This window comes from Phoenix dactylifera, chromosome 12 (genome assembly GCF_051530095.1).
Source record: "Phoenix dactylifera cultivar Ajwa chromosome 12, Ajwa_hap1_PhDact_Kaust_v1.1, whole genome shotgun sequence".
Lineage (NCBI taxonomy): Eukaryota > Viridiplantae > Streptophyta > Magnoliopsida > Arecales > Arecaceae > Phoenix > Phoenix dactylifera.
In genome coordinates, this window is record NC_143201.1 from 26592278 (window position 1) to 26617782 (window position 25505).

The window sequence follows — 25505 nt, forward strand, 5'->3', positions numbered from 1 at the left end:
CTGCTACTCAGACGAAAGTTCTCTTCTCAGCCACCCTCTTCTTCTTGTTTCTTTTCTTTCAGACTCGAGCTGCTTCTCTTACCTGTGCCTTCTTATCTTGCGTCCGGTCCTCTTTTGCGACGGAGAAAACAAACGCGTTTTTTATTGCTCATTTGCCTAAGCACAAGGATACGTCCCAAGAGGCCGAGGTCAAACGGAGTTGGCGACAAAGTAGGCGCCCGAAGCAGCATGGAAACGGGCGGCTGTTAGAACAGACGCAAGATGACACCGTGTAAAAAAATTATATTAAAACATAAAGAAAGCATGGCCAAATTTTCCATTAGTCAATTACATTACTATGTCTTTAGCCAACAGCTGCAGTGCAAGTTTAACACGTCACGAGTGTCTTCTCTCAATAAAGAGCGATAATAAATTTGCTATATTGACAAGACGGCACCTTCAATCCTTCATCCCCGTTTGGAGACAAAATAGCTTTTCCTTGGTAGTTGGTACAGGAAATAGTGCATGAAAAGGTCATTGAAGATTAATAGTTTTTTCTGAAATTTATTACAACAAATCCTTACAATTTTCTTATTTCGATAGAAATTTGTTCCCACAAATACTCCATAAGATGATGGCTGTGAAGGATGTTTATCTGACAACCCACAACTAATCCTGCGCTGATAGTTTACTTTTCTTTTAATTTTTTTGATAAGTGCTGATAGTTTACTTGATACTAATTCACCAATTACCACCATACCTCAATGCAAAATATGCATTAAATTTAACTGTGCCAAAAAAAAAAAAAAAAACAGAATAGTTCTTGTTAAAAGCCTGTGGGAGACCACATGCATCACAATGATCACATGCTGAGAGTTTTGAAAAATATAGCATAATGAAAGTTGAATTTTTGGCACTTTATAAGTTATAAAATGCAAATGCGACTACTCATTCAAACTCAAGTTCGTGTCCCCATCGCAATGAATGATAGCCAGCCTATCATCCACCTGTCACAGAACCACCATATCCTTTGAGCATAAATAATTATCAACCACGGAATACATACGATGGATATTCTAGTTGCCTAGATCTACCTTTGAAAGATTTTTACTCTTGGTCTCACATTTCAGCGTACCATCATAACCTGGATCAGAACCAAAATATTGTTTACATGTAGGACTACATATTAATGTTTAACTGATTACAAATGGCTTACCAGTCACAGGGAATTCCGGCTTAATCATGAGCTGAATGGTTGAATGGGACCTTCACGTCCATGTTATACTCCTTCAACAAGTCTCCAAGGTCATCATTTGTTATATGAGAATATTGTAGTACGAAGTATGTAAAAAAAGATAAAGCATTTGTAATTGAAGGTGGCATTTACCTTTAAAAGTAGCACAAGGAATTCGACCCATCTTTTGACAGACCAGGATGAACCAGTACAGACCAACTGTGACATGTTGAACTTCCTCCTCAGCAATTTTTGCCACAATGTTTGATGTCCTATGATGCCCAAAACTCACCAAATTCTGCACCAGCCTAGGTCCAGCATCGAGGCCTCTAGCCTCCTGAAAGAGTTCTAAATATAATCAATCAGCCAATACAAGACCAAATTAAACAAAAGTGAATCTCTTGGTAATTCAGTTGAAAATAACATGGATCAAGCAAGGGAAACATAAGATAAGACAAGCTTCATTACTAAAAAAGAAAGAACAACTATTCAATACTAATTTTTTTTTAATACTCAAAGCCAAGTGAAAGAAATATATACACAGAACCTCAGAAAGCAGGGAACCAACAAAAAAGAACTTTTACAGAATGCCGCATTGCTAGGACTTCTCACGCTTCCAGGATGCAATCATCAAAGTAAGATTGTCCTTTTTGCAGACTAAAGAACCACCAAATTAGGATTCGAGAAACATTCTATTTAATTTTTACAAGCTTGCTTTGTATTTTAAGATGACATTTGATGCAAAAGAAATGCAACTCTTCTCGGATAAAAAATCACAGAAGATAACACTAAAGAAACGAGGATGCTATTACTTATTCTTTTCATTATACTGCCCATGCAAATTAAAACGATGTGGAGACCGCTGTGGGATTGCAATATTGAGTCTTGCACTTGTGTTAGAAAGGTGACAAGTTGCATGCTCTGTGCTGCCCAAGCCCGAATTTTTGTCCAAGTTACAAGAATTAGTATTCCACAAGGTCAATGCATAAGAAGGCACAGATCTTCCTACAAACATATTGGACTCATTTTTACCAAGACTATACTGTCTCATTTATTCTAGCTGGACAGGATTCAAGATGGAAATATCTGCTTAAGAATTGTGTCACGATCAACAATAATATCATGATTATATAGATTTCAAACCATGATTCAAGTCATATATCCTGAATAGTTACTTTGTAAAAACAGTTTCTATTAGATGAAGTTTGACCTATTGCTGAAGAATAATGACATGTTGGTCTCTTCAATGTTTTTTACCATAAAAAGATATTTTCTTTAGAAAAAAAATGATTCATTTCCTTCCATGTTTCCCATATAATGCCTTAGAACAAAATTCTTCATCATGCACATTGCCAAAAATTACTGAGCCATGAAACAAAAGTATTTAAGATGCACAAGAACCCCAAAATGAGTATAAATCCAAATTCCTTGAGCTGTTTTAAATTTTCACCCAAAGGTGCCCACTCAATCCAAACAAGGGAAATGAGAAGCCCAGTATGATCATGACTAATTAAATGCTCGTAGACTGTCATAAACTGGTTCGAGTGTGTATGTGTGTGATGTGCTCTTGCCTGTCTGTTGAATTCATTTCTGCAACCCCATTTGATTTTTCTTACTCGATTATATGAAATATTAAGACTATAACAAGGAAAAAATAAGTACATTGCAGAGAATATTTGTAAGTACATACATTCCATTAAGATCCAGAGAAATCAATGAGGAGAGCTCCACTTCACATACAAGGATAGTCATGAAAACTATTTATGAACAAGATGGAAAAATCATTTTGACATTGCAAACTTTAATGCACCAAGTGTCCAAGGACAGCTTAACTATTCCCCACACCAGCATCCGGTGCATCATGGATCAATGGCTAAAGGAGAGTCTCTAAGTATAGATGAAGTAAGAAGACTAGAACAGGACAATCTTTGCCTCTGTTTTCTAGCCATTCACTCTTTGAAACCAAATGCCAATATGCATCTGCGCTAATTATCAACTGTCTTCAAAGTTTAGCAAGAGAGGGGATCATGCTCTAGGTCATTCTTGTTTGTTGGATACTTGAACTTTTTAAGGATTTATATGCATAAGGATAGACAAAGTTTGAGTTAGCTAATATCCATTAAAATATAAAAAGAACAACAGCAACAACTCAGATATCTACTTGCATTTGATTTAAACAAATTAGTCTCATCCAATAACAAGCTACTGCAAATCCTTTTCCTAATTCATCATCATCAATTCATCATCCAGCTAACAGGTATCTTCAAAGGTTTCAAGAAATAAGATCACAATACTGACAGCGTATTGAAAGAAAAGCCCTGAGCCCTAAAAATTATAAGCCTAAAATTACCCAAGGAAATGATATCACCCAGTTAACTTCCCTGCCCGAAACCAAGCTCAGCTCACCTCTGCGAGCGTCAGGCGAAGTGCCGGCTCTCGTCATCGGCCACCTGAGCAAAGTCAGAGAAGAACACGTCCCCAACGGCCTTCATGTAAGGGGTGAAACGCGCCACCGTGTCCCACGCCAAGTCTGTAAACATTGAGTGGCAGGCCCAAGCTCTTGTGCGCGGGTACCTCCTTCGGCGAGATCTACTGATATATATCCTCGACTCATTCGATGAACTCCCTCAACAAAAACAGAACACAAGAGGATAGAAAAGATAAGGTACCAAATAGGCCTATCGGGTCGGGAAGGACGGTCGATCGGCCGAGCAGGAGTAGGAGGCCATGGCGGCGCCGCCAGGAGTAGGTGTGCTGGGAGAGCCTGGACTTGACGCGGGGGAGGGGGGGGGGGGGGGGGGGGTGGGGGGTGTCGGGGGTGGAGAGAACGAGGGAGCCGCACTCCGAGAGGGAGGAGACGGAGGCGGAGGCGGTCGGGTCGTCGGCGAGGACGGCGGCGTCGTTGGGTTGGCAGGGGCCGTCGAGGCCCCAGCCGTTGCGGGGGCGCGGTTACGGGGAAGAAGAATTGGATGCCGCCGTCGTGGTACCGACCCGTGAGGGCAAGGCAGGCGGGCCCAGCAGTACCCGTCGCACTCCAGGTCCCCAGGATCATATACGACCTTAACTACCTGCAACGGCACTACTAAAAATTCACGGTTCACAAATTAATGTGCGTCGCTGATAGCATTGGCAGAACAAATATATTGAAAAACAAATTATGGTGGTTTCTTTCGTCCAGACCCTGTACCTTCTCGTCCATGCATATTTGGCCATGTAACATATTGAGAATCATGAAGTAGTACTGGACATTTGTGCAGGATATTATGTAAAAGTAAATTATATGAGATGGTCAAGATGACGGTAATATAATAGCTACTTAACATTTATCCTCCAGCAAGAGATCTACACGGTGGTAGCTAATCATACTGGGTGAGGATCTCACCTTGGTCCAGTTTAGTTACAAGACAATTTTGTTTTTTGATCGTGTTGGGTATACTAAATCTAGATGGATATAACATATCCGCCCTAGAAAAAATTAAAAAAAAGCAAAAAAAATATATCTATATGTTCGCTATAATAGGTTCATAGTCGAGATCCCTCTCCAATGCATGTTTTATACGGCAGGGTGCTGTGTGTGCTTCCACAACGTTGACCGAATACCAAACACGCAAGGTTGAAAGGTTATGCGAGAAAGTTGGGAGATTGTACAAGAGCCCCCCATTTCTAAGATAAGCCTTCCACGATAAGCAATGCCAACTATCCCACCATGCACCAGCTCTCTACCATGCAAATCATATAGGGCCCATTTGATTTGCGGAAAATGCTAACAAAAAAAATAATAAAAAACTCCTTGTTTAGTTAGAATTTTTTTAAAAAAAAAGACGGAAAAGTTGTATTCTCATAGAAATATAATTCCCACGTTTTATATAAAATCTTCCCCATAAAAAACATGAAAAAATAACTTTTCCATGAGCTGAAAATCATTCTATTTTTATTTTTTTCAAAAAAACTCTTTAACATTAAAAAAGCATTAAAGACATAATTTTTATTAAAGATATAATAGAAATTACACATAACTTTTCCAAAAAAGTAAATGGTCAACCAAACATAAGCACTCTAAAAATCTATTATTTTTTCATTATCAACCAAACATGCCAAAAATTACTTTTTCAGACATTCTCTTCTTAAAAATCTGCTTTCTAAAAATTATATTCCTAAAAAAAAAAAAACTTCTCGCAAACCAAACGAGCCCATAATACAAATTTGGCATCGATAGAACAAGCATTTACAAGGACGTGACAGGTTATTCACTTAAAACTGTAGAATCTAAAAATGGCGCATGGAATTATGTCATGGTGGGCAACAAAATTGATTAGACATGGTTAGATAAAGTCTTGCCAGGATGAACAGCTTACCGCAAGGAACAAACAGAGCGGTGGGCACAACTTAAATCAAAGCCATCTTTGTTTCAAAGAGCCCCATCGAAACATATACACGTCATTGCCGGCTTGGGCTCCCTACAACCTCAAAGGTGAATAGCTCCAAACCCCATGTTACCCATGGTCACGATGGCAGATCATAAATTTCAGGAATAGACTTACCAATCCCAGATTATAGCTACTACAGATTTAATATATACAAATCTAAGACACTTTCCAAGCCTATGTTCTCCATTTGCATCAACAGTGGCAAACAGCTCAAAACTTCGTAGCCTAGCCAAGAAACACAAAGTTGTTCACACTGCATACAACAGAAGAATGAAAACAGGACAAACGTTTGTGGTATACCATTGATTTCAGCAGTAAATAACAGCTGCAGGCAAACCCAAGAACAGCACAACCAATAATTCACAGTTGATCCAGTATAAAGCAGAACCGGTCTTGTTTATTCCCAGATTCCCCAGATTAGTTCTTATGTTTCTAAGAAACTGGCACCACTAAATCCACTTGGCTACATTATCTGTGACCGCTGATCGGACTGAAGGAGAGCATCCCCTCTAACCTATAAATCACTTCCTAAAATACATACAAATTTGCATGAGAAAGGAACTGCAAATTAAGACAAGTACAGATCCCCCCACAATGACTGTGGCTTCCACCAGCTTGCTAACCGCAACTGCAGGAGCCTAGCAACAGTCTGTAAGTCTTAAGAGACAACAAAGAAAACAAAGAGTTTTCAACAGCGGCAAACAGCTAAAAACCTCGTAGCTTAGCCAAGAAACACAAAGTTGTTCACACTGCATACAACAGAAGAATGAAAACAGGACAAACGTTTGTAGTCTACCACTGATTTCAGCAGTAAATAAGAGATTCAAGCAAACCCAAGCACAGCACAAGCAATAATTCACAGTTGATCCAGTATAAAGCAGAACCAGTCTTGTTTATTCCCAGATTCCCCAGATTAGTTCTTATGTTTCTAAGAAACTGGCACCACTAAATCCACTTGGACCTAGGTCTTACCTCACCAGCAAAATGTAAAAGACTAAATATACATTGGCTACATTATCTGTGACCACTGATCAGACTGAAGGAGAGCATCCCTTCTAACCTATAAATCACTTCCTAAAATACATACAAATTTGCATGAGAAAGGAACTGCAAATTAAGACAAGTACAGATCCCCCCACAATGACTTTTGTGGCTTCCACCAGCTTGCTAACCGAAACTGCAGGAGCCTAGCAACAGTCTGTGGTCTTAAGAGATAATGAAGAAAACAGAAAGTTTTCCAAAGGAAAAGCTGGTGCCAAGCTAACAAGCAAAGCCAGTGTCTTTAATGGGTCAATTTGAATACAATATCTGCAACAGAAAATGAGATGATATTTTGTCATAGCTGCAAAATATCAAGATAAAATAAATTAAAGTGATTCAACATATATTTCACTTAATTTGTCAGATCGAGATGAATAGTAATCTTGCAAGTTGCATCAGTATTCACAATAAAGCTGTCAGATTGCAAGGAACTAGAACAGAAATAACCAAGAACAGTGAAAAGGAAGGAAAAAAACACATAAATTCTTTCTTCAAGAATGAAACAGAAGAAAAAAGAAAACATGATTTTCTATTTAATTTTAATTTCTCAAGTGAAGAGTATCCAAAAAAAAAATATTTATTAAAAATCAAGAAAATGTAACAGAAAGCTTTCTTTTCTTTTCTTTTTTTGCGTCTTCTTGTTTTTTTTTTTTTTGGGGGGGGGGGGGGGGGGAGGCAAATGCAGAGCCCTACCTCCATTTATTACAGGGAAGGCAGGTTTTGAACCCAGGCTGCTGGTGACGACTTCAGCAACTTCATCAACAATCCCATCGGCACCTTTACAAAGAAAAAAAACACTTACCTCCAGGCACTAGTCTATAGAAGAGATAGAGGGGATAGGAGTGCTATAAAAGAATCTGAACTCAAGTTTTATTCTTTATCTGCATGGCAAGTACCCTGGGCCTGGGAGTTTGCCTTCCCCCAGTGGATCACACACCTCCCCCAACCTCTTCTATCTTTCCGTAGATATGAATTTATGTCAGATTTTAAGCCCTTAAATCATCTATCTTCATGCAAATCCAAAATCAAAAATAAATAGCACGAGAAAAAAAGGCTAAGCCTAGTTCACAGAAGTTGCCACTCAGAGGCTCTTAAAATGGCATGAAAATAGTTGGGGATAGGCAAAGGAGAGCCTAAAACAGAACTAAATTTTTGCACACCTTCACCCTCTTTGAATCCTTAAATGAACTTTTTCATAGGCTGTTGATTAAGGCAATACTCATTAAGACTTAGAGAATGCACCGCCACAACAACAACAAACAGCAACAAATGTAATTCATCACATGAACTTCTTTGGACTCAATACATTACTAAATTCCATGTCCTTGTGCAGGCACAACTTATTTCCCATCATTCTAATCATTATAGCAAAATTATTCTTATAATATTATGTATATGCTTGTCTAGCTAGTTGGCAAAACAACAAAACACACATGACCTAAATATCATCACTTCTGCTTTACTGCTAACTACATAATAACACAATTTGTTTCCCACCATTCTTCTCATTACAAAAGCAAGCAATATCCCAACTAAATGGCATCAGCAATATGTTCATAGTATATTCAACAGCCAAACCCTTGCACAGAGACAAATCCGTAGGCAAACACCCATGTGTGCATGTACATGCATGCGTGCATGCAAATGTGTATTATATTGCTTTCTCTATAAGGCTTAGAGTTCCATTTTTTCACATTCAACGGTTGCCATTGTCCACTCTCAGACTAAAAAGTAACTTCCAATTTATGCAGGAAACAGAAATTTTCACATATATTCATGAATAATAATTTATCCAAAGCAGGAACCAATTTTGTTATTTGCAACAACCACATAACTTCTCTCTCAATTCTTTAGCATTTGCTTCCCAAAAACTGAAAAGAACCGTGTTTAGATCATCTCCTAGCTCTTTGCATTAATATTTAATGATATAGCCCTGATAATCAGCATTCCTATATACTTTTAACTGTGCTTGCAATTGCTCTGATTCGTCTGTTAGATTCCGATATACAGAATTTTCTGCAAGGATAATTTCTTACAAGCCATTATGTGACCTTGATCCCCCAAAAATATTCTGATTTCAAGATCTTAATACGCAGTGCAAATTAACCACGCCCACCAAGTTGTTTGCCAAATCTTGTCCATCAATAACCACTGCTATCCTAAAGCAAATTCTCACCCTTTCACAAGCATGGACATTCATGTGTCCTACTCTACTAGTATAAGTCCTCATTCAACAACTGTTGAATGAATTAATTTAATTTCTAGTATTCACCAAAACATCAAAATCTCTGTTGAAATCGATATAATCCGCTTCATGGCTTACATGTTGAATGTTATACCTCTTATGCCCTTCTTTGCCTAACCATACATTTTATAAGTTACAACTAATGAATTATTATATAATTCTCATATTTTCATTAGTTGCCGCATGACCTTTCCGCTTAGAGTTGATCAGAAATTACCATTTTTGGAGGTTGTAACTCCTAAATACTGAAAAATTCTGCCATCATATAACTTATATCCTCCAGTTTCCCATTAAAGTGGCTTCTGTGCTAATGTCAAGTTCAGTTGATTTAAGTTTATACTTAACAATTTTATTAATCTTTAAGAAAACCAAAATTGCTAACCCAATAATGAAAAACCCTACGATCCCCATGCTAAAATGATCACAATCAACATAGCTGAAAATCACATGTTTCCGATGGTTAGAAGCCACAGCATCCCTCACAAACCTTGACCCAAATCAACTTTGCCAAAAACTCCTTTAAGAGGGTTCCAAAAGCTAAACAATCTTTCAAGAGGGCAAAAACAAAAATAACCATTTGTAAAAACAAGATTAGGGGAACATACACAATACATTATTACACAAAGAATGTAATGATGCAAATTATTCAATAAGATCACACAATTAAGATCCTGTTCATTAATTTCCGGAACCTGTAATGTTTTTTTCCAAAGTTCCACCCACTGTCATTCATATGAGATTGGACAATAGATATTATATTCCTTAAGTTTGAACCTCCAATAATATCATGCAATCCATGCCCCAAAATAAAAAGGAAACCCCGTTTCACCAAATTTAACATCCCAAGTAACAGAAAAAATTCTTCCAACACCCAAAATCCTATTAAGGTGGCCTTATATCCCATATCTGACCAACTCTGACCAAGATCAAAGAGTACAAGATTAAAGAATAAACATAATGCTTTTCATAACTCTCAAGCTTGATTTATTTCACTTAAAATACACATAATGCAGAAAACTTGACTAATGCCTCAAATGACAACTTGGATATAAATCATATAATATCCACCTAAGTGCATATCTTAAAAAAATATAAATTTGCAAAAATTATGTTTTGCATCAGCCAGCCAAATTTACTTTAACTAAAAATAAGGTATTGCATACGAATGTTCCCACAAATATCTAGAATAATGAAAAGAGATTGTTGTCACATACGTTAATTTTCTCCTACAAGGAGAATGAAAATCTGATCCCGCATCTCTATTTAATCCAACCATCACAGAAACTAAAAATCGTTTAAGAATTAATAGTTTTGAGAGACTCGAGAATTCTGAGAAGACTATGCATGAGTACCCCACATGAATTTACGTGCTAGTCGGCATGATATACACAATATGTACCATATCAATGCCTCACTGGCACAAGGCGCTATCAGTCTAGTATGATACCAGCTTCATGATGACACTTGCTGTCTTGCTGGTGCATGCCAAGCATTGGCATGACACATGCTGTGTCAAGTACAAGCCCACACAATGATGGCACATGCACTACATAACTACAGTGTAGTGCGAGGAAATATTGGTTGTTGATTATCAAATTAATGTATAGGCTAGAATTATAATCTAAAGCATCAGTAAATGGTAAAATCTAATCCATAAAATTATTTCCTCTTCAAGAGCTTGAATTTCAACACTTCTAATCATTATGATCAACAATAGAACCTGATTTATCAGGTTTCTCTTCTCAAAAACTATTCGAGCATTAAAAACTAGCTTGAAAGTAAATAATTGGAATAGAAGAGATAGAAATGACAGATACACAGACAGATCAATTTCAATTACTAACAGCAGCTCATGGACATAAAGCTTGTTCACTCCTGTACACCACTACTCATAAATGCATGGGAGCATGTATAACAGAAACTTATGTACTGTACCAACAGCAGATGCACACAAGTGCATGCACATGCCCCCCACCCCCCACTCAAAAAAAAAGCACGCGCACACCCAGAGAGAGAGAGAGAGAGAGAGAGGATAGAACAGAACCTGTCATCTTACCAACTGCTAAAGCATAGCTCCTCAACTCTGTAATAACCTGCTTTTCAACCTAAACAACAGACCTAGATGCATTCCCCATCCACCAGATTAAAGAAGCCCTTAACTTCTTAAATGACAACAATGCTTTAAACAGTAATCCTTATTACTTGCTATACATCCATTTGTAAATTCAGTAAATGAGTTATATTTTTTACATGTCCTATTTCTCATCTACCTTTGATATGATACTAAAAAAATTTCATATCAAAACCATCAAGTAATGATAAAACAGGCAAGGCCATCAAAACATTTTCTTCCAGTTTTGGATCATAAATAAAAATCAAGATAAACCTTGATGCTAGAATCAATATTCTTACAAATATTCAAGGTTAAGGATATAGTAGCTCAATTAAGTGTGGACCTAAGTATTTAATACAGTCTAAAGTAGATTTGAATAAGAAATTCATGGCTTATGTCTACAACCTAATTCACAGATTAGACCTACATCCTCAAGCAGGTTAGGCAGTACCATCTTGCATATTCACTAAGATGGGTGTGTGTAAATACAGGAAAGAATTCTATGACTCAAAAGAAACCCTACTTAAGAATTACAGTATTTACTGGACATAACTTATTTTGAAATGGTTATATATAGAAAAATATTACAAAATGATAAAAAAAGTGTCCAGAAATCATCTGAAAAGATTAACAATCAAATCATCCATAGACCACATATGAAGACACGGCCTCTTAAAGTTAAAGGCAAAAAAAGACAGATAAGATGGTTGAAATTACAAGTGACGTTTTGATATAGTATGGATCTCTGGAACAAAAAAAAAAAAACAAAGGATTCTCAAACATTAGTAGATTAGAACAATTGGTTCATTCTTTATATTGACTCAAGATATCAATTCTAGCATCTTTGCAACTCTAGACATGATATCTCAACCTTTTGTCTAAACTGTGTACAAAAACTCCTGTGACAAGGGAGACCTCTCTTCGCATACCGACCCTCCAGTTAGTTCCACTTCTGGGGCGAAGCTGAGCACTCAGGGCATAAGGGCGGGCTTTCGGTTCTTATTAACGTGCTTTTCCAGCCCCTATCTTCCCACCTCCGGTCACATGAGCTTTCGAGAGCCCGGTCCGGATCTCTTTCTTTTATTTTATATGTATGTCTCATGTCTTTCAGCTCAGCGGGATCTAGAGAAAGACAGACCGACCTACCTACCTGTTTTTAGTGGCAAGATCAATCAAACAAAATAGGCTCAAGAGAAGAACCTGTTTTCTTCTTCTTCTTCAACTATATCCCATCGTATACATCGCCCTATATGAAAATATGAATGTACCCCTATCTATTCAACTCTTAGGTGGGCCTGCACGCACCTTTTTAGGTTATCCGGAAGGAATGGAATGACTAATGTGATGTGAAACCTCCACAAAGGCGAACTCGGAAAAAGGTGAGGGGATTTGCTTTCCCCTCCCCTTTGACCCCTCCCCTTAAAGGAACCCTCCCTATAAACATGTTTTATAGTACACTTATTTCGTCTATTTGATTATCTTGATTGATATTGTTTCTAAGACCACCCAAAACATAGCTCTTGTGAGAGTTTAGCACAAATATAGCACCAGAAAGGTGAAAGTCTTTTTTTTTTGGAAAAAAAGAGGGGAGTGGGGGGTGGGCGATCTCATACCAAGGAATTATATGAGTCGATTACCTAATGTGCCCACTCATTATGCTCCAACTCCTCTTGACTTCCACTAGGTGTAAGCATCACGGATAAAAATGGTGGTGCCTATTGTCTAAATTGCTTTAAAAATCAGCCATCAGCCGTTAGGGCTGCTATAGCAGCCATTATAACAGTTTCGGTACAAAACTGGTATGCTAAGTTCCATAGCAGCGTTATATGGCGATTGGGTATATAAATGCCTGATATATCGGGCGAAAATCAGCTATAGCTGCCACTGTACTACAGGCTCAAAGCGGGTGATCTATTCCATAGCAGCAGGACTGATTTCCAATTGAACCAGTCCAACAATCAGCCAATCTAACTGGTTGTTTAAAGCACGAGCTGGTTTAGTTATTTCATACCCTAACCAAATGGAGACTTTTATCTGTTCCTGATGATGCTTTGTTCGGGGAATTATGTTATATAATTGTGCACATTTTCTACCATTGTTGATGTTATGTGATTGTGGACATTTTTATTTTATGGTTGATATTACGTGTTGGACATTTTATCCAATAAGTAATGTTATTATATTTGAAGGATGATGACATATCATTAGATGGTACACCTTTACATTATATGGATGTTAACATGATATTCTGTTGGATGAATGATGTTTTATAGCTTTGACCTTGATTTCTTTTCATTAGTTTTTGCATGAATTTGATGTAAAAAAATTGATTTTTAATACTTAAAAAAAAATATTGATATGTTCCAGCTGTTCCCTTTGGGTACATATTACTGCTACAGCTTCCACTATCTGCCATCTACCACATGCCCGTTGGCTGCTTTTTAAAAAATTAATCATCTTCAAGCTATTTGTCCATCTTCCTTGCCCATCAGCATTGTCATTGTATTACTTGTTGGTGTCAAGAGTAATGCCACACAACTCATGCATGCAATAAGCTGCAAGCCTGCAAACGTGCATCTACATTTCTAATATAATCACGTAGAAACACCATGAAAGGGTTTTTATGAACCCAAATCAGATCAATATTCCAAACATTCTAATTATCTCTCTGGAATAAATAACAACAGAAAAAAAAAGAAAGAAAAGCTGTCACTGAAATTGAAACTAACATTGTTGTTGTTCAACAGGGGCCATGTTCAAAGGCAGCCATAAACAAATTCTCCAGAAAAAATAAAAATAAAAAGTACAAGCATGCAAGGCACAAGAACATTATGAACTTCTATGTACTTGCAAGTTGTAACAGGGTAATCCAGAAATTTTTAGGTTATATGGTTATTCAGGTGGGTTTAGAATTCCAACACCAACAAAAAGCATAGTCACAACTTTAAAGTCTAGATTTAACTTGTGCCAAAAACACTTGAAAATTCCAAAAAATGAAGTTAACAGTGGGGACTCCACAAATGAGAAAACTTGCAATCATACTGTACACTCGCATCATGATAAATATATAGATAAACCAGAAATGTCAATATGATTACACTGAAATAATTAACAAGTAATTTACAAATAACCTGCATCGCATAACCAGAAAATGTTCAAAATCTGAGAAGGCATTTTTTTAGTTACGATAGAATTAGCAAGGAAAGGAATGTGATAAGACAGAGAACAATATAAATATATCACACAATCAATAGTCAATGAGAACACTTGCATCACGGAGGATTTTATGAGCAAATAAAAGGAGCACTACATAAACTAACCTTAGTAGGAAATACTTGTCCATACTCAATTGGAACTAAAAAAAATTCTGAAAGGAAGAAAAAAATCAACGAAATGGCATTGTAGCACCAAGGAGGAAAAAAAATCAACAAAATCATCGCAATGAAAACCGGCTACTGATGGATGTTTAAAAACTCACATCCAAGTATGTGGTGTGGAACAATTCATCTTTTAAATGTCCAAGGCTTAGAAGCAACGCATGACCAATAATAAAACAAGCAACACAACCAACAAAAAAAAAGTGAATCATTTATGTTTATTTTGGCAAACCATAGAGTGACAGATTAACAGCAGTGAGAGAGAGAAGTCACCATATAAGTAAGACATCTTGTATAACAAATTGAGCACCATGGAAGACTACTTCTCATGACAAATGGTGCGCCTTACAGTGAAGAAGACACCAGAATGGAACAAGGGGACAAGTTATATTATTGGACAGAAAAGGATGTGACAAAAAAAGCTGTGTCAAGACATCTCAGTGGCATGAGAATCCAATAACTTGTTGGCATCAATATAAAGGGACCAACAAGATGACAATCCTCATGCTAACATTGGGAACCACGTCAAGAATTAAGTATTAGCACAGTTCTTTGACAATAAAATTATAATGAGGCAGCATGCGCATCCTTCCTAATTTTCAATGAGCCTTGGGCACCACCAACTCTACAAAGCAAAATTGTCAAACCTCACCAAAAAAAAATAAAAAATAAAAAGAAATGGTCCTTCAAACAGCCAACTAAATTTGAAAAATCAAATCACCAAAAGCTACCATTACAATTGAACAATTCACATTCATAATGAGGTGGTTGCAGCCTAGGAATGTAACACATCTTCCAAACGTGAAATCATGAGTGACATTCCACTTTGGTCCCACAGAGAGCAATAGACAATGACTTTAGTCCAGCAGAAATCATAGAGAAATATCTCTAATACGATTCAACAATTCAACTGCAGATTAGAATATGTCAACAGTAAATATTCTATTCCTTTTTTTCCCTACATGAATTACAAAATCAAGTAGTGAAATCATTGCCAAAACAAGGCTCGCACAGCTATACAATTTTCTCTATTAAGTTTGCAGCACCTAGGGCATATCTATTAGCTCCAACAAGTGATACCCCATCTGCTTACCCACCTCACAGTGGATCAGAAGATGACTAGATACTTCCTTTAACCTTCCCACACCTAATGCAAGTCTAGAGTCTTAACATGATCTTTACATTTTTTCCCAATAATCACAGGTCAAGATCTCTTTGATAACTACCAACAGAAACTCTTAGGGAATTCAGATGATCCATGTCAAAGAAAGAAGGTCCCTGAGAATTCTTTTCACTAATGAGGATTGTAAAGGACCTCAGTTGTTAGAAGTTCAAGGGTTCTGACGGTTGAAAGCATCTACCATTACTAATCTTATAAACATGAGGATATCAACTGTCACAGGTTCATTTCCCTCCAATATGTGACAATCACAGAAGCTCCATCTATTCATTGTTTCAAACCAACTACAAAGCATCCCTTAACCAATATAATATCAAAAGAGTATCTGATGGTCTAAAAGCAAAAGGAGTACCGGATTTCCCTTACCATCTCCTGCAAATCTATAATCCTTCAACAAATTGGGACAAATATTTCTTGCAATGCTCGCATCTCCGTCCACAACATCCATATAGCAGAAGGGGCCAAAACCATTTCTCGAAATCAAAGCCTCAAGTCCAACCCTTCAAGTATTATTTTGCAACCTACTACAAGCAGGATAAAGACAAATGCCAAAAAAAGGGAACAACTACAGAAGGACAATACAATCAAGAAACATCCTTGGGTTTACACTGTTTAAGATCCCACAAGGCTTTAAAAAATTGACTAAATAGGAGAAAAAATAGCAGGCGACCTTACAATATGGAAAATCAAATAAATTGCTCACAAACATCCGCATTAGCTTGTGTACTATTAGAAACCTTCATGATGATGCAAAATCAATTTCTTCTAAAATGCCGGTCAGTTAGGAGAAGTTTCTACAACTCTGGTCTGAAACAGGTTCATGATTAACACCTGAAGTTATAGCACCTTCAAACCATATTTCCTTGAAATTTCACCAACGTATACCCCATTTCCATGGTAGTGGCCCTAAATAAAGAGAACTACAGTGAGATGGCTAGAAATTGTGAATTTAGTAATAGAATGTCTACCTTTAGAAATTGTCTCTCTTCAAGAGACAAGCTGCTTTTCAAGATTTTCCATGGTTAGGCCTCGACCAGAAAGCTCCCAAATGAAGCACTAAAGGAGAACGTATGTCATCTTCAATATTGCTATTGGTGTCGCCTTAGAATTGATGATTCTATATTTCTACCTACAAATAAGGAATGTGATCTTCAATATTATTATTTGCTTCACCTAGTTTTGATGATTTTAGTAACATGTACACCGCCTCACCATGGCTAAGTTCACCTAAAGCCTAACTACTGCCTCACAACATCAAACCATAAGACTCTCACTCAAAGGATTGTCCTCTATATTCCAGAAACAGCTGCTGCTCTATCAAAATGATTGCCTTATTTGCTATTTCACAATCATCTCCTGCACCCCATCCCCTCTCAAACTAAAGCATCCTTTGAAAGGCATATCTAACCATCGACTAGGCCATGGGAAAGATGAGAGAAAGTTAGGTATGCCATGAACATCTATATATCCACCCACAAACTCTGCAATCCACAACTGCCATGGATACTTCCTAGGCAGTACATCGCACTTTAAATTAAGATAACAATGAATTTATTGCTGATTGTAGTATCCATTGGTACCCTATGTCAACCAAATCACTCTCCTTACATCAACATACACATCTTCCCAAATAAATCCACTAAAAATAATATGCATTAAGTAGTCATGATTGAAAAATTATATAGACTCCTGTATTATATTGTCATAGATTCTTCGAACCATCCACCACCCCTAATGGCCTCATTTGGTATTGCAAATTTCAGCAAAAAAAATAAAAAAATGAAGACAGGAGATACAACAGAAAAGAGATTAAAAATATTTATGATACTAACAACCTTACCCTCTCCAATTTTTCATCAATAATAATAAGATTGGGCTTTTTGCCAATTTTTCACCAATGGTCAATATCAGAATGAAGCAGGTGAATCCTTTCTATCTATTTTAAGTCCACAATTAACTATGTACATATGAGTATTAAATTGTCAAACCTACTAACAGTCATCTGTTTTGACAATCATATCTATCTAACACCCTAAATCTTCTAATGGAACCTCAAGCTAGAACAATTACTACATTTCTCTTCCTTACATCACATACACACCCTTGCCTACACTAACTAAATATTTCAGGTCCTGTCCCCCCATCCTGAAAACCTCTAGAGCCACAGGTGTAAATAAGACATTATAACATACAATCCCAAGGTTAAATAGGAGAAGTCTGTATCAGGAAGCCACATGTTCAGAGAACTATAACATCAAACATCCACGCAAGCTCGTAAATATGCAATGAATACATATTTATTACATTATAATGCAGTAAAATGTTTTTACATGTAATAATTATACTTTTATTTTGAGATGGCAAATGATGTATGTAAAACAAATAGCACAACAATGCCTAGTACCTTACACAGAATAATTAACAACACAATATACGTAACACAGCTAGAAGTATGTACCTAAAACTAAGTACACTTGATTTCATCTCACTACATTGTTCCAGATATATAAATTGCAGCTTTTGGTAAGAATGGAAACATATCAAGTTCAATTACTGGAGAAAAATAATTGTATCATATCACAGAACAGAGCCTCAACAAGCACTTCCTCATAAGCGTTCATTATACTTCTAACCTGTTTCATAAGCATAAAAACTCACACTTCAATTCTATGCAGCTGGTTTAATTACTTATGACTGATCATATCATGTAACCTGCCTTTCAGATTATATTCTTCGATGCTATGTTACAATCCAGGATTCCATCATGCAAATCACCATAGATCACAATTGTCGCCTACTTATTCATTTGTTAATTAACATTTCACAGAAACAAAAAGAAGCAGTTAACTATGATAAAGTAGGAGCGCTGCTCTTACTGTTGCGTGTCAGGTATCAATAACATCATATAATTTTCTTGCTGGAATTACTAACTCATCCAGCTGTCTTGATCCCCAAATGGTTTTGACATAGCCATCAACTTTTTGTAAAACCTCACAATCCCAAATAAGATGAAGAACATGTCTAATCATGTCTCTTACAGATCAAGGTTCAAGATATTATGAACAGAAAACTTGACAAACAAAATAACAAAGCCACAAATCAGTTAGCTTCAAGCTATTGACTATTTTCCCACATAATAGCATCCACCACCTTGATCCTACATGTCGCTCCAAACAGGTCCATAGAGCAAGAAGGTTGAGACTGGAAGCACAATAGGGGGAAAAAAGTTAACCTAGTGGCATCACAAGCAACCACCCAAGCACCTAAATGGTCCACTACAGCACTTAGGTATGGCATGCTGCCTAAGCATTGCTGGCTAATCCATAGATTGAACAGTCCACCAAAGGTTAATTCAAGACACATTAATCCACTTAAAATTAATTTAACTTTTATATAATATACCTGCATAACTTCTACATAATTAAGCCATAACTATACAGTTGACTACAGTCAACATATATACATAAACGTACGAACGTATATGTATCTTTTTTATTTCATATTCTAGCTCTTCATCGTTCCAGTTTCTTTCTTTGTTTTCCCCAGTTTTTTCTTTTTAAGCAACTGAGACAGATGTCTGAAACAAACATGCAACAATTAAACAACTCTAGTATGCCTCACTAAGCAAATTGCACCAATTCATTATGGAAATTCTGACTCCTATAGCACTCCGTTTCCTTGATCCTGGCCAAATTTGCATGCCAGTCTGCAGCATCATTTGCCTCTTTATACATCATCCACACATCATCACATTTCACTCAGTATAGGATTGTACTTCTCTGGCCTATGGAACTGTCCTATGTGTAACCCAACACAGCTTTGGAATCTGATTCCATCCAAATTATCCTGGAGCTTTCACCTATGGTCCATGCAAGGCCCTTTCTCAATGCACAAATCTCCAATGTCTAGACTCTAGACATCCAAAGTCCAAGATGATTTAGCAGCACCGAATACAAGTCTCCCCCTTCATCCTCACATATAAAACCCATTGCTGCTAATTATCCACTTAACATTACAATGCATCTGACGATGTTTATAACACCATTTGGTGGAGCCTCCCACTTGAACCATATTTTTCAGTTTTAACATTGTTAATTTTTTCTTAATCCTCATCTTATTCTCTAAAGACTTCCCATTATTCGTCCCATAGAAGCTTTTCTTTGACTTCCTTTTCTCTTTCCTCCAATTTTCTTCTCCTCCTTCCATTCCCCCTATTGTTTATTTTGTTTTTAACTATTTGTCCCCTTTTTATCGACATTTTGTGCTCAAAATCATATTACCCCACTTTGCTAACACTGTTTCGTAGATCACAAGGCATGAAGCATAAGAAATCTATTAAGTATATAAATTCTAGACTGAGAATTCCTCTGATATGAGTGGTTATATTGGCATGTCCAGTTTCATTCCACAATCATGATATATAATACTAGAAATGGGAAGTATGCCACATGATATTTTATTTACTCTTCCAAGATCATCAACATTTATTCCTTCTATAAACTTCCTAGTATATCACTCATATAATCGAAGTATTATACGTTCCGTAATAATGTACTAACAGAAGATACTTTAATTGTATGCATTGTGTGAATATTATTTCTATATTTAGGTAACATAAATTTTTTAGTTTAATGATCAAAATACTCTTAAGCAAGTACATATGCACACAAACAAACACATTCATTTAATTAAGAGAGAAAAAGGCCACCTGAGTTATTTGGCAGTTCGCTTGGGTGCCGAAGCACTAGAGGCTGCCTAGACATCTACAAGTCACCTACACCTTAGCAACTGCTTGAGGCCTGACCGCACTGACAACTTGGATAAAGCATGAACCTACAAGTTCGAAGGATAAAGGAGTATTGTAATCAAAAAAATGGGGAAATATAGTTTACAAGGGTTAAAAGGCATCTTCCTATCCCCTCCCTTCCTCTCTGTTTCTAATTTTGTATTAGTAAATCAAGTCGGCAAGAATAAAGCAGCAGCCTCTAGCATAGAGGCCATGACAATTTTTCTCGCCAACTGCTGATTAATATCACACTCAAAGCCAACAACTTAGGAAGCTTCTTATCCCTAAAGTAATAATTCTTCTTAAAGAAGCAGAAAAATGCATCTAAACAAGGACAATTATTATTGAGGAAAAATAACCTACCTTGTGAATATTAGCAAATCATAACAGGGAATTGCTGCTGCAAGAAATGGCTGGGCTTTTGTAGTTTGTGACGTTTGGACCTGTGAACCTAAGAAAAGCACCATGCCTACCCATATACTCCCTAGGAACATAAATTCGTTATTCCAACTTAAAGCATGGAATAAACATTAGTATTACAAAGGGTTTCCCACTAAAGCGAAGACCTATAAAAATCATTCAAAATAGCATTCAATGTTCCGGTGAAACATGCTCCAACCAATACACATAGTAACACAATAATCAAAACTGCACGTGCTTTCTAAGAGCGTCCTTACTAAAACTATCCGCTTCCTGCGCACGCACTCGCAAAGGCTCCCAGCTGCCAATTCTGGCAACTAAGCACTCAACTTAGTTTCTTTCCACCTGCAAAGACCCTAATCAAGGATCTTGAGATAACCTAGAAACCATCAATGCATGCATAGTCATCACATTCGCATATCTCCACTAAGGTTATTCCACATGGCACGTTGACATTCATCACCGAAGTTCCCAATCACACAGCCCATACCAAACAGAGTTAGATTGTCAACATAAGAGAGGTAACAATATCCAAGGTGATCAGTAATCTACAATTGATGAATGAGAGAAGTGTTACCTACATCTTGTCTTTGAAGGCCCAATTAGTGTCAACATAATACAGTGTATTTTACCTTCAAAAAGCCATAAATGATGCTCCATTATCGATAAGCATGCTGTTTTTATTCTATATGATTTCTCATAGATTTTTGTTGAATATGGAGTCTATTCAGGAACCATACTGTGTTTATAAGTTTAAAAAACAATTCCACAACACCCAACTAAACACCATAAATCATTCTGCAATTTACAGGTTTGGCAGCATGCTTCTTAAAGAAGTTCCTCCAACTTACTAATTTGTCCTATCAGTCACAATAACTTGCATAAATCAATCAGGTATTCATAATGCTCAAACAAGGATGTGAGGTCACTTATCTAAATACATAATCCAACATAGAAAATATAACTCTTCCAATTATCTTGCCATGTAATATCTATGAGAAAAGGAGAATGCACCTACAGAAAACTGGATTGCATCAATTCACACAAACCATTAAACATGGGAGGAAACTAATCCAAAAAAATTATAGGTTTGTGAAACTGAAAACCGCCCATAGATCGCACGCTCCCTTTGAATCAGTTGCTTCATTTCACGATCTGAGTACTAGTAAACCTAGCAGCTGGAGTATAAAATAAAATGCTTGAATCATTTTAAAACTTCACTCCACTCCCAGTCCAACTCTTAACCAGCTAACCCCAATTTTATAAACTTCCACACACCAGTGTCAAACTTTTCCTATTGCAAATTGTCATCTCATTCTCCTAACAGCAGCCCTGGTTTAGTAACACTATTTTTTTTCTTTTTAATGAACCCTTGTGTCATGTTTTTAAGGGACACCCATCTATTGCTAGTTAAAACATCAAATTACCTCAACAGCAACACCAATAAAAATTTTATCTAATTTAAAATTAAAACTTAAATCAGAGTTGCTACTTCCTAGGTGCTCCTACGTCTTGAATCTTTGGCATGTACCGTTTTTCCTCCTACAGCCACATATGCTCCATATGAACTTCTAAGACAGACTGCTTAATTACAAATAACTCTTTTGATATTTACCTGATGGAGTAAATGTCAATACCTCACATAGAACCTTTACAAAGACCAGAACATTCATTAAGTGTAGATGCTTTCTTGGGTAATAACTTGCTACCGTTTTCAATGGTACATGAAGTGGAAAGTGATACAGACAGTCAACAGCTTCAGAAAGTATCCATATTCTAAGATATGTGCACAAAAAACATCGTAAGCATATATTTTCCGCATTCCACTAGCAGGAGCATAAGACCTTTCCTAAAACTAATATAGAAAGGTAAAATGAAACCTTGAATGATCCAGTGAACAAATCATGTATGCATATCAAACAATAACAAAAAAATTAATTGGATCAACTAATTATCTCAGTTCCAGCTTTAGCTAGACACATGGCAGTAAAAACAATTAGCAATAACCTATATCCTACCTGCATTGAATCTGCTCATGTTCTAGGTGAACGTGCCACATCCGATCCATATGCAGAAGAACTTTCACTGTCGGAATCTGCAATGACTCAAAATAAGTACAATAGCTCAATCTAACTTCCTAAATGTCCAAACATCATAATTAGATGTCACATGACCTAGATCTTCTTAAACACATGTAAAAGAAAAGTACTTACCAGTGGACGAGGATCCTGAATCACTGCTAGAGCTGCTTGAACTGCTTGATCTACTGGCATTATCCCCTTTTGTTTCTTCTCCAGCTGGTGACGAAGAAGCCACGTACTTCTCATCCACCACTACATTCCAATTTTGGCATGAACATAACAATGAGATCATCATGTTGCATAACAAGAACCAAAACATGCATATTCCCAATGAAGTTACCTGTCTTACTTTCATTGGGCATTTCCACAGGGATAGGCTCTTGAGCCTGTGAAAAATCCAAGAAAAGTATCAGCATATAAACTTGGTTGATAGAAAAATTTAACCAGAAAAGAAAAGAAGCAAGTTAAGATGTTGCGGAAACTACCCTTTCATGCACCATTTCCCTGGCATTACGCTCAGCCTCTTGCCTGGCTAGAACAGCAAGCTCCGCCTTCCTCTTGTTCTTGCTTAGACTCTTTTTGTAATTGGTCACAAATCTATCAAGCTCCCAGAGTGTCTCCACATCCACGCTATCTATATCCACTTCGATTTCATCATCATGCTGGTAGACAGATGAATTCCTCTTCTTAATGATCTGCACTATGTTCTCTAGCTTCTCTGGTGGCAAATTCTGCAGGTTATTGCTCAGTCTCTGCTTCTCCTCGAATGTCATATCCCTCTTGTGTGGATCCTTTGCCTTCGGCTTCTTCAGGGCCTGCGGCCGGCCAACAGGTGGGGCATAATTCACCGGCTTCATCTTCGAATCTACTGCCATAGGATAAATGGTGGAATCTGACCTCTCCAAAGTCCTCACATCAAGCGGCGGAGGCTTCTTTGGCGCAGGTGGGTGGGAAAGGTAGGAGAACTCGGCCTCGATGGCAGGCCACCGCTCGTCAAATATCTGGGACAGCTGCTTGGCCATGATGTGAACATCCTGCCCCTCAGGGTTGTAAATCATAGCATTGCGGAAGGTGAGTCTCACATCCTCTGCAAACTCCCGGGGGGACTTGTACCAGTTCTTGCTGAGCCGGGACTTTACGGTGCCGAGGTCCATCGGGTGTTTGATGATGCTGAAGTAGTCATGTAGGCCGAGGGCTTTCGCGTCAACTGGGCTATTGAAGACCCACCCATGCTTGTGCTTCATCAGCTTGGCGAGAAGCACGGCACAGCTCTTGAAGGCCTGAGCAAACTTCTTTTCCACAGCATCGGTGCCATGGTCCAACTCCCCTAAACTATGCTTCTTGCTGCCATTAGCCTTGGACTTCTTGTGGCCATGAGGCTCAGGGGGTGGAAATTTCTCCTTCCCGAGGACAAAGTCAGAGTTCCGGTAGTACTGGTTGGCCTTGGGCGTCCGCTTCTCCTTCTCCAAGCCCTCGCTAGGGTTGTTCTCGGTGGCAACAGAAACAGTGGGCTGGCGGCGGAACGGGGCCGAAGCGGGGGTCTTGGTAGAGACAGGGGTGTTAGGGTCAGTCACGGAAAGCTGGGAGTGGGTGTACCCGGCAGCCGGAGCGGAGGAAACGGCGGCCGCGGCGGAGGCGAGCTGGACCTCGCGGGCCTCAATCTTCCGGGAGAGCGCACGTACCTGCTCGAGCTCGGCAGTGAGCTTGCGGCGGAGCTCCCGGATCTCCTGCCTCGACCGGGAGGCGAGGCTGATGGTGATGCTGCGGCTGTGGACGTTGGGCTGGCTCCGCTGAGCAGCATCAGGGGGCTGGGGGCGGTTGAGGCTGGAGGCGTCATCGTCGGAGGCAACGGAGGAGGGGGCAGGGGGCTGCGGCGGAGGCGGGCGGCGGGGGGAGCTGGCGGCGTCGTCGGCGGCTGTGGCGGCTGTGGGGGTTTGATCGGATGATGGCGGGGGCTGGGGATTGGAGGCGGGCTTGGGGTTCTTGTTGTGGGTTTTCCGGGTGTAGACCTTGTTGCTCTCCGCCCACCGCTGCTTCTCCCGCGAGCCGTCACCGCCGGCGCCGCCCCCTACAAGAGGCCCCGACGCCATGCAAGCAAAGGGCGGAGAGAGAATTCCAGGGTTTCCTTTGGTGGGGGAGTTCGGATTAGGGTTTTTGTGCCAAGAAATCCTAAATATGGAGGAAATCTATTGGAGGTTGCCGGCGGTCAAAGCGATTGGAGAGGCGAGATCGAAGTACCAAATGGAAGAGGATAAATAAGGGGAAGAAATGGGTCGGAGGTTTACCTCAGGGGCCGGAGAGGGTGGAGGGCTTGGAAACGATGCTTTCTTTCCGATGAGAAACGACGCTTTCTTTCGAAGAGAACCCGAGCCTGGCGAGTGACCCTGGATCTGGTTATCGTGGATCTTGGTTTCGGACAGTCCGCGTTATTTAGGATTCGAGAAGACGCGGGGGCGCACGCGTCATCGTAACCGTTGGTAGAATATACCTAGTGGCCGATCGGATGGCCCGGGTGATCCGCCTTCACGGTGTGCCCGATGCCTACGAGCGGGATTTGGGATTTGGGCTCGGCCGCAGGGCAGCGTGCTCTCGAAGCTTTCTCCTGAAAGAAAACTAAAGAAT

General features: G+C 38.6%; 1 protein-coding gene across 16 annotated transcripts; it reads right to left on the minus strand.

Annotated features, from left to right (window-relative positions):
- Window positions 1–73: 73 nt before the first annotated feature.
- Window positions 74–25505, minus strand: LOC103703632 (transcription factor GTE4). Of its 16 annotated transcripts, XR_015972422.2 has the most exons (8): window positions 25169–25505; window positions 23369–25052; window positions 23224–23269; window positions 23016–23135; window positions 22821–22897; window positions 1367–1561; window positions 1196–1266; window positions 74–242 (listed from the first exon to the last, which is right to left on the minus strand). XR_015972422.2 is itself a non-coding variant. In XM_039130316.3 (6 exons), exons 2-5 carry the CDS (start codon window positions 24971–24973, stop codon window positions 22836–22838), a joined length of 1833 nt encoding a protein of 610 aa, XP_038986244.1. In that variant the 5' UTR covers window positions 24974–25052; window positions 25169–25505; the 3' UTR covers window positions 6514–6948; window positions 22821–22835. The 16 variants fall into 16 exon arrangements, 6 of the variants coding, with proteins under 6 accessions (XP_038986244.1, XP_088565556.1, XP_088565559.1 ...); XR_015972421.2 differs by having other exon boundaries at window positions 1196–1550; XR_015972423.2 differs by lacking the exons at window positions 74–242; window positions 1196–1266; window positions 1367–1561 and adding exons at window positions 6514–6948; window positions 7375–7458.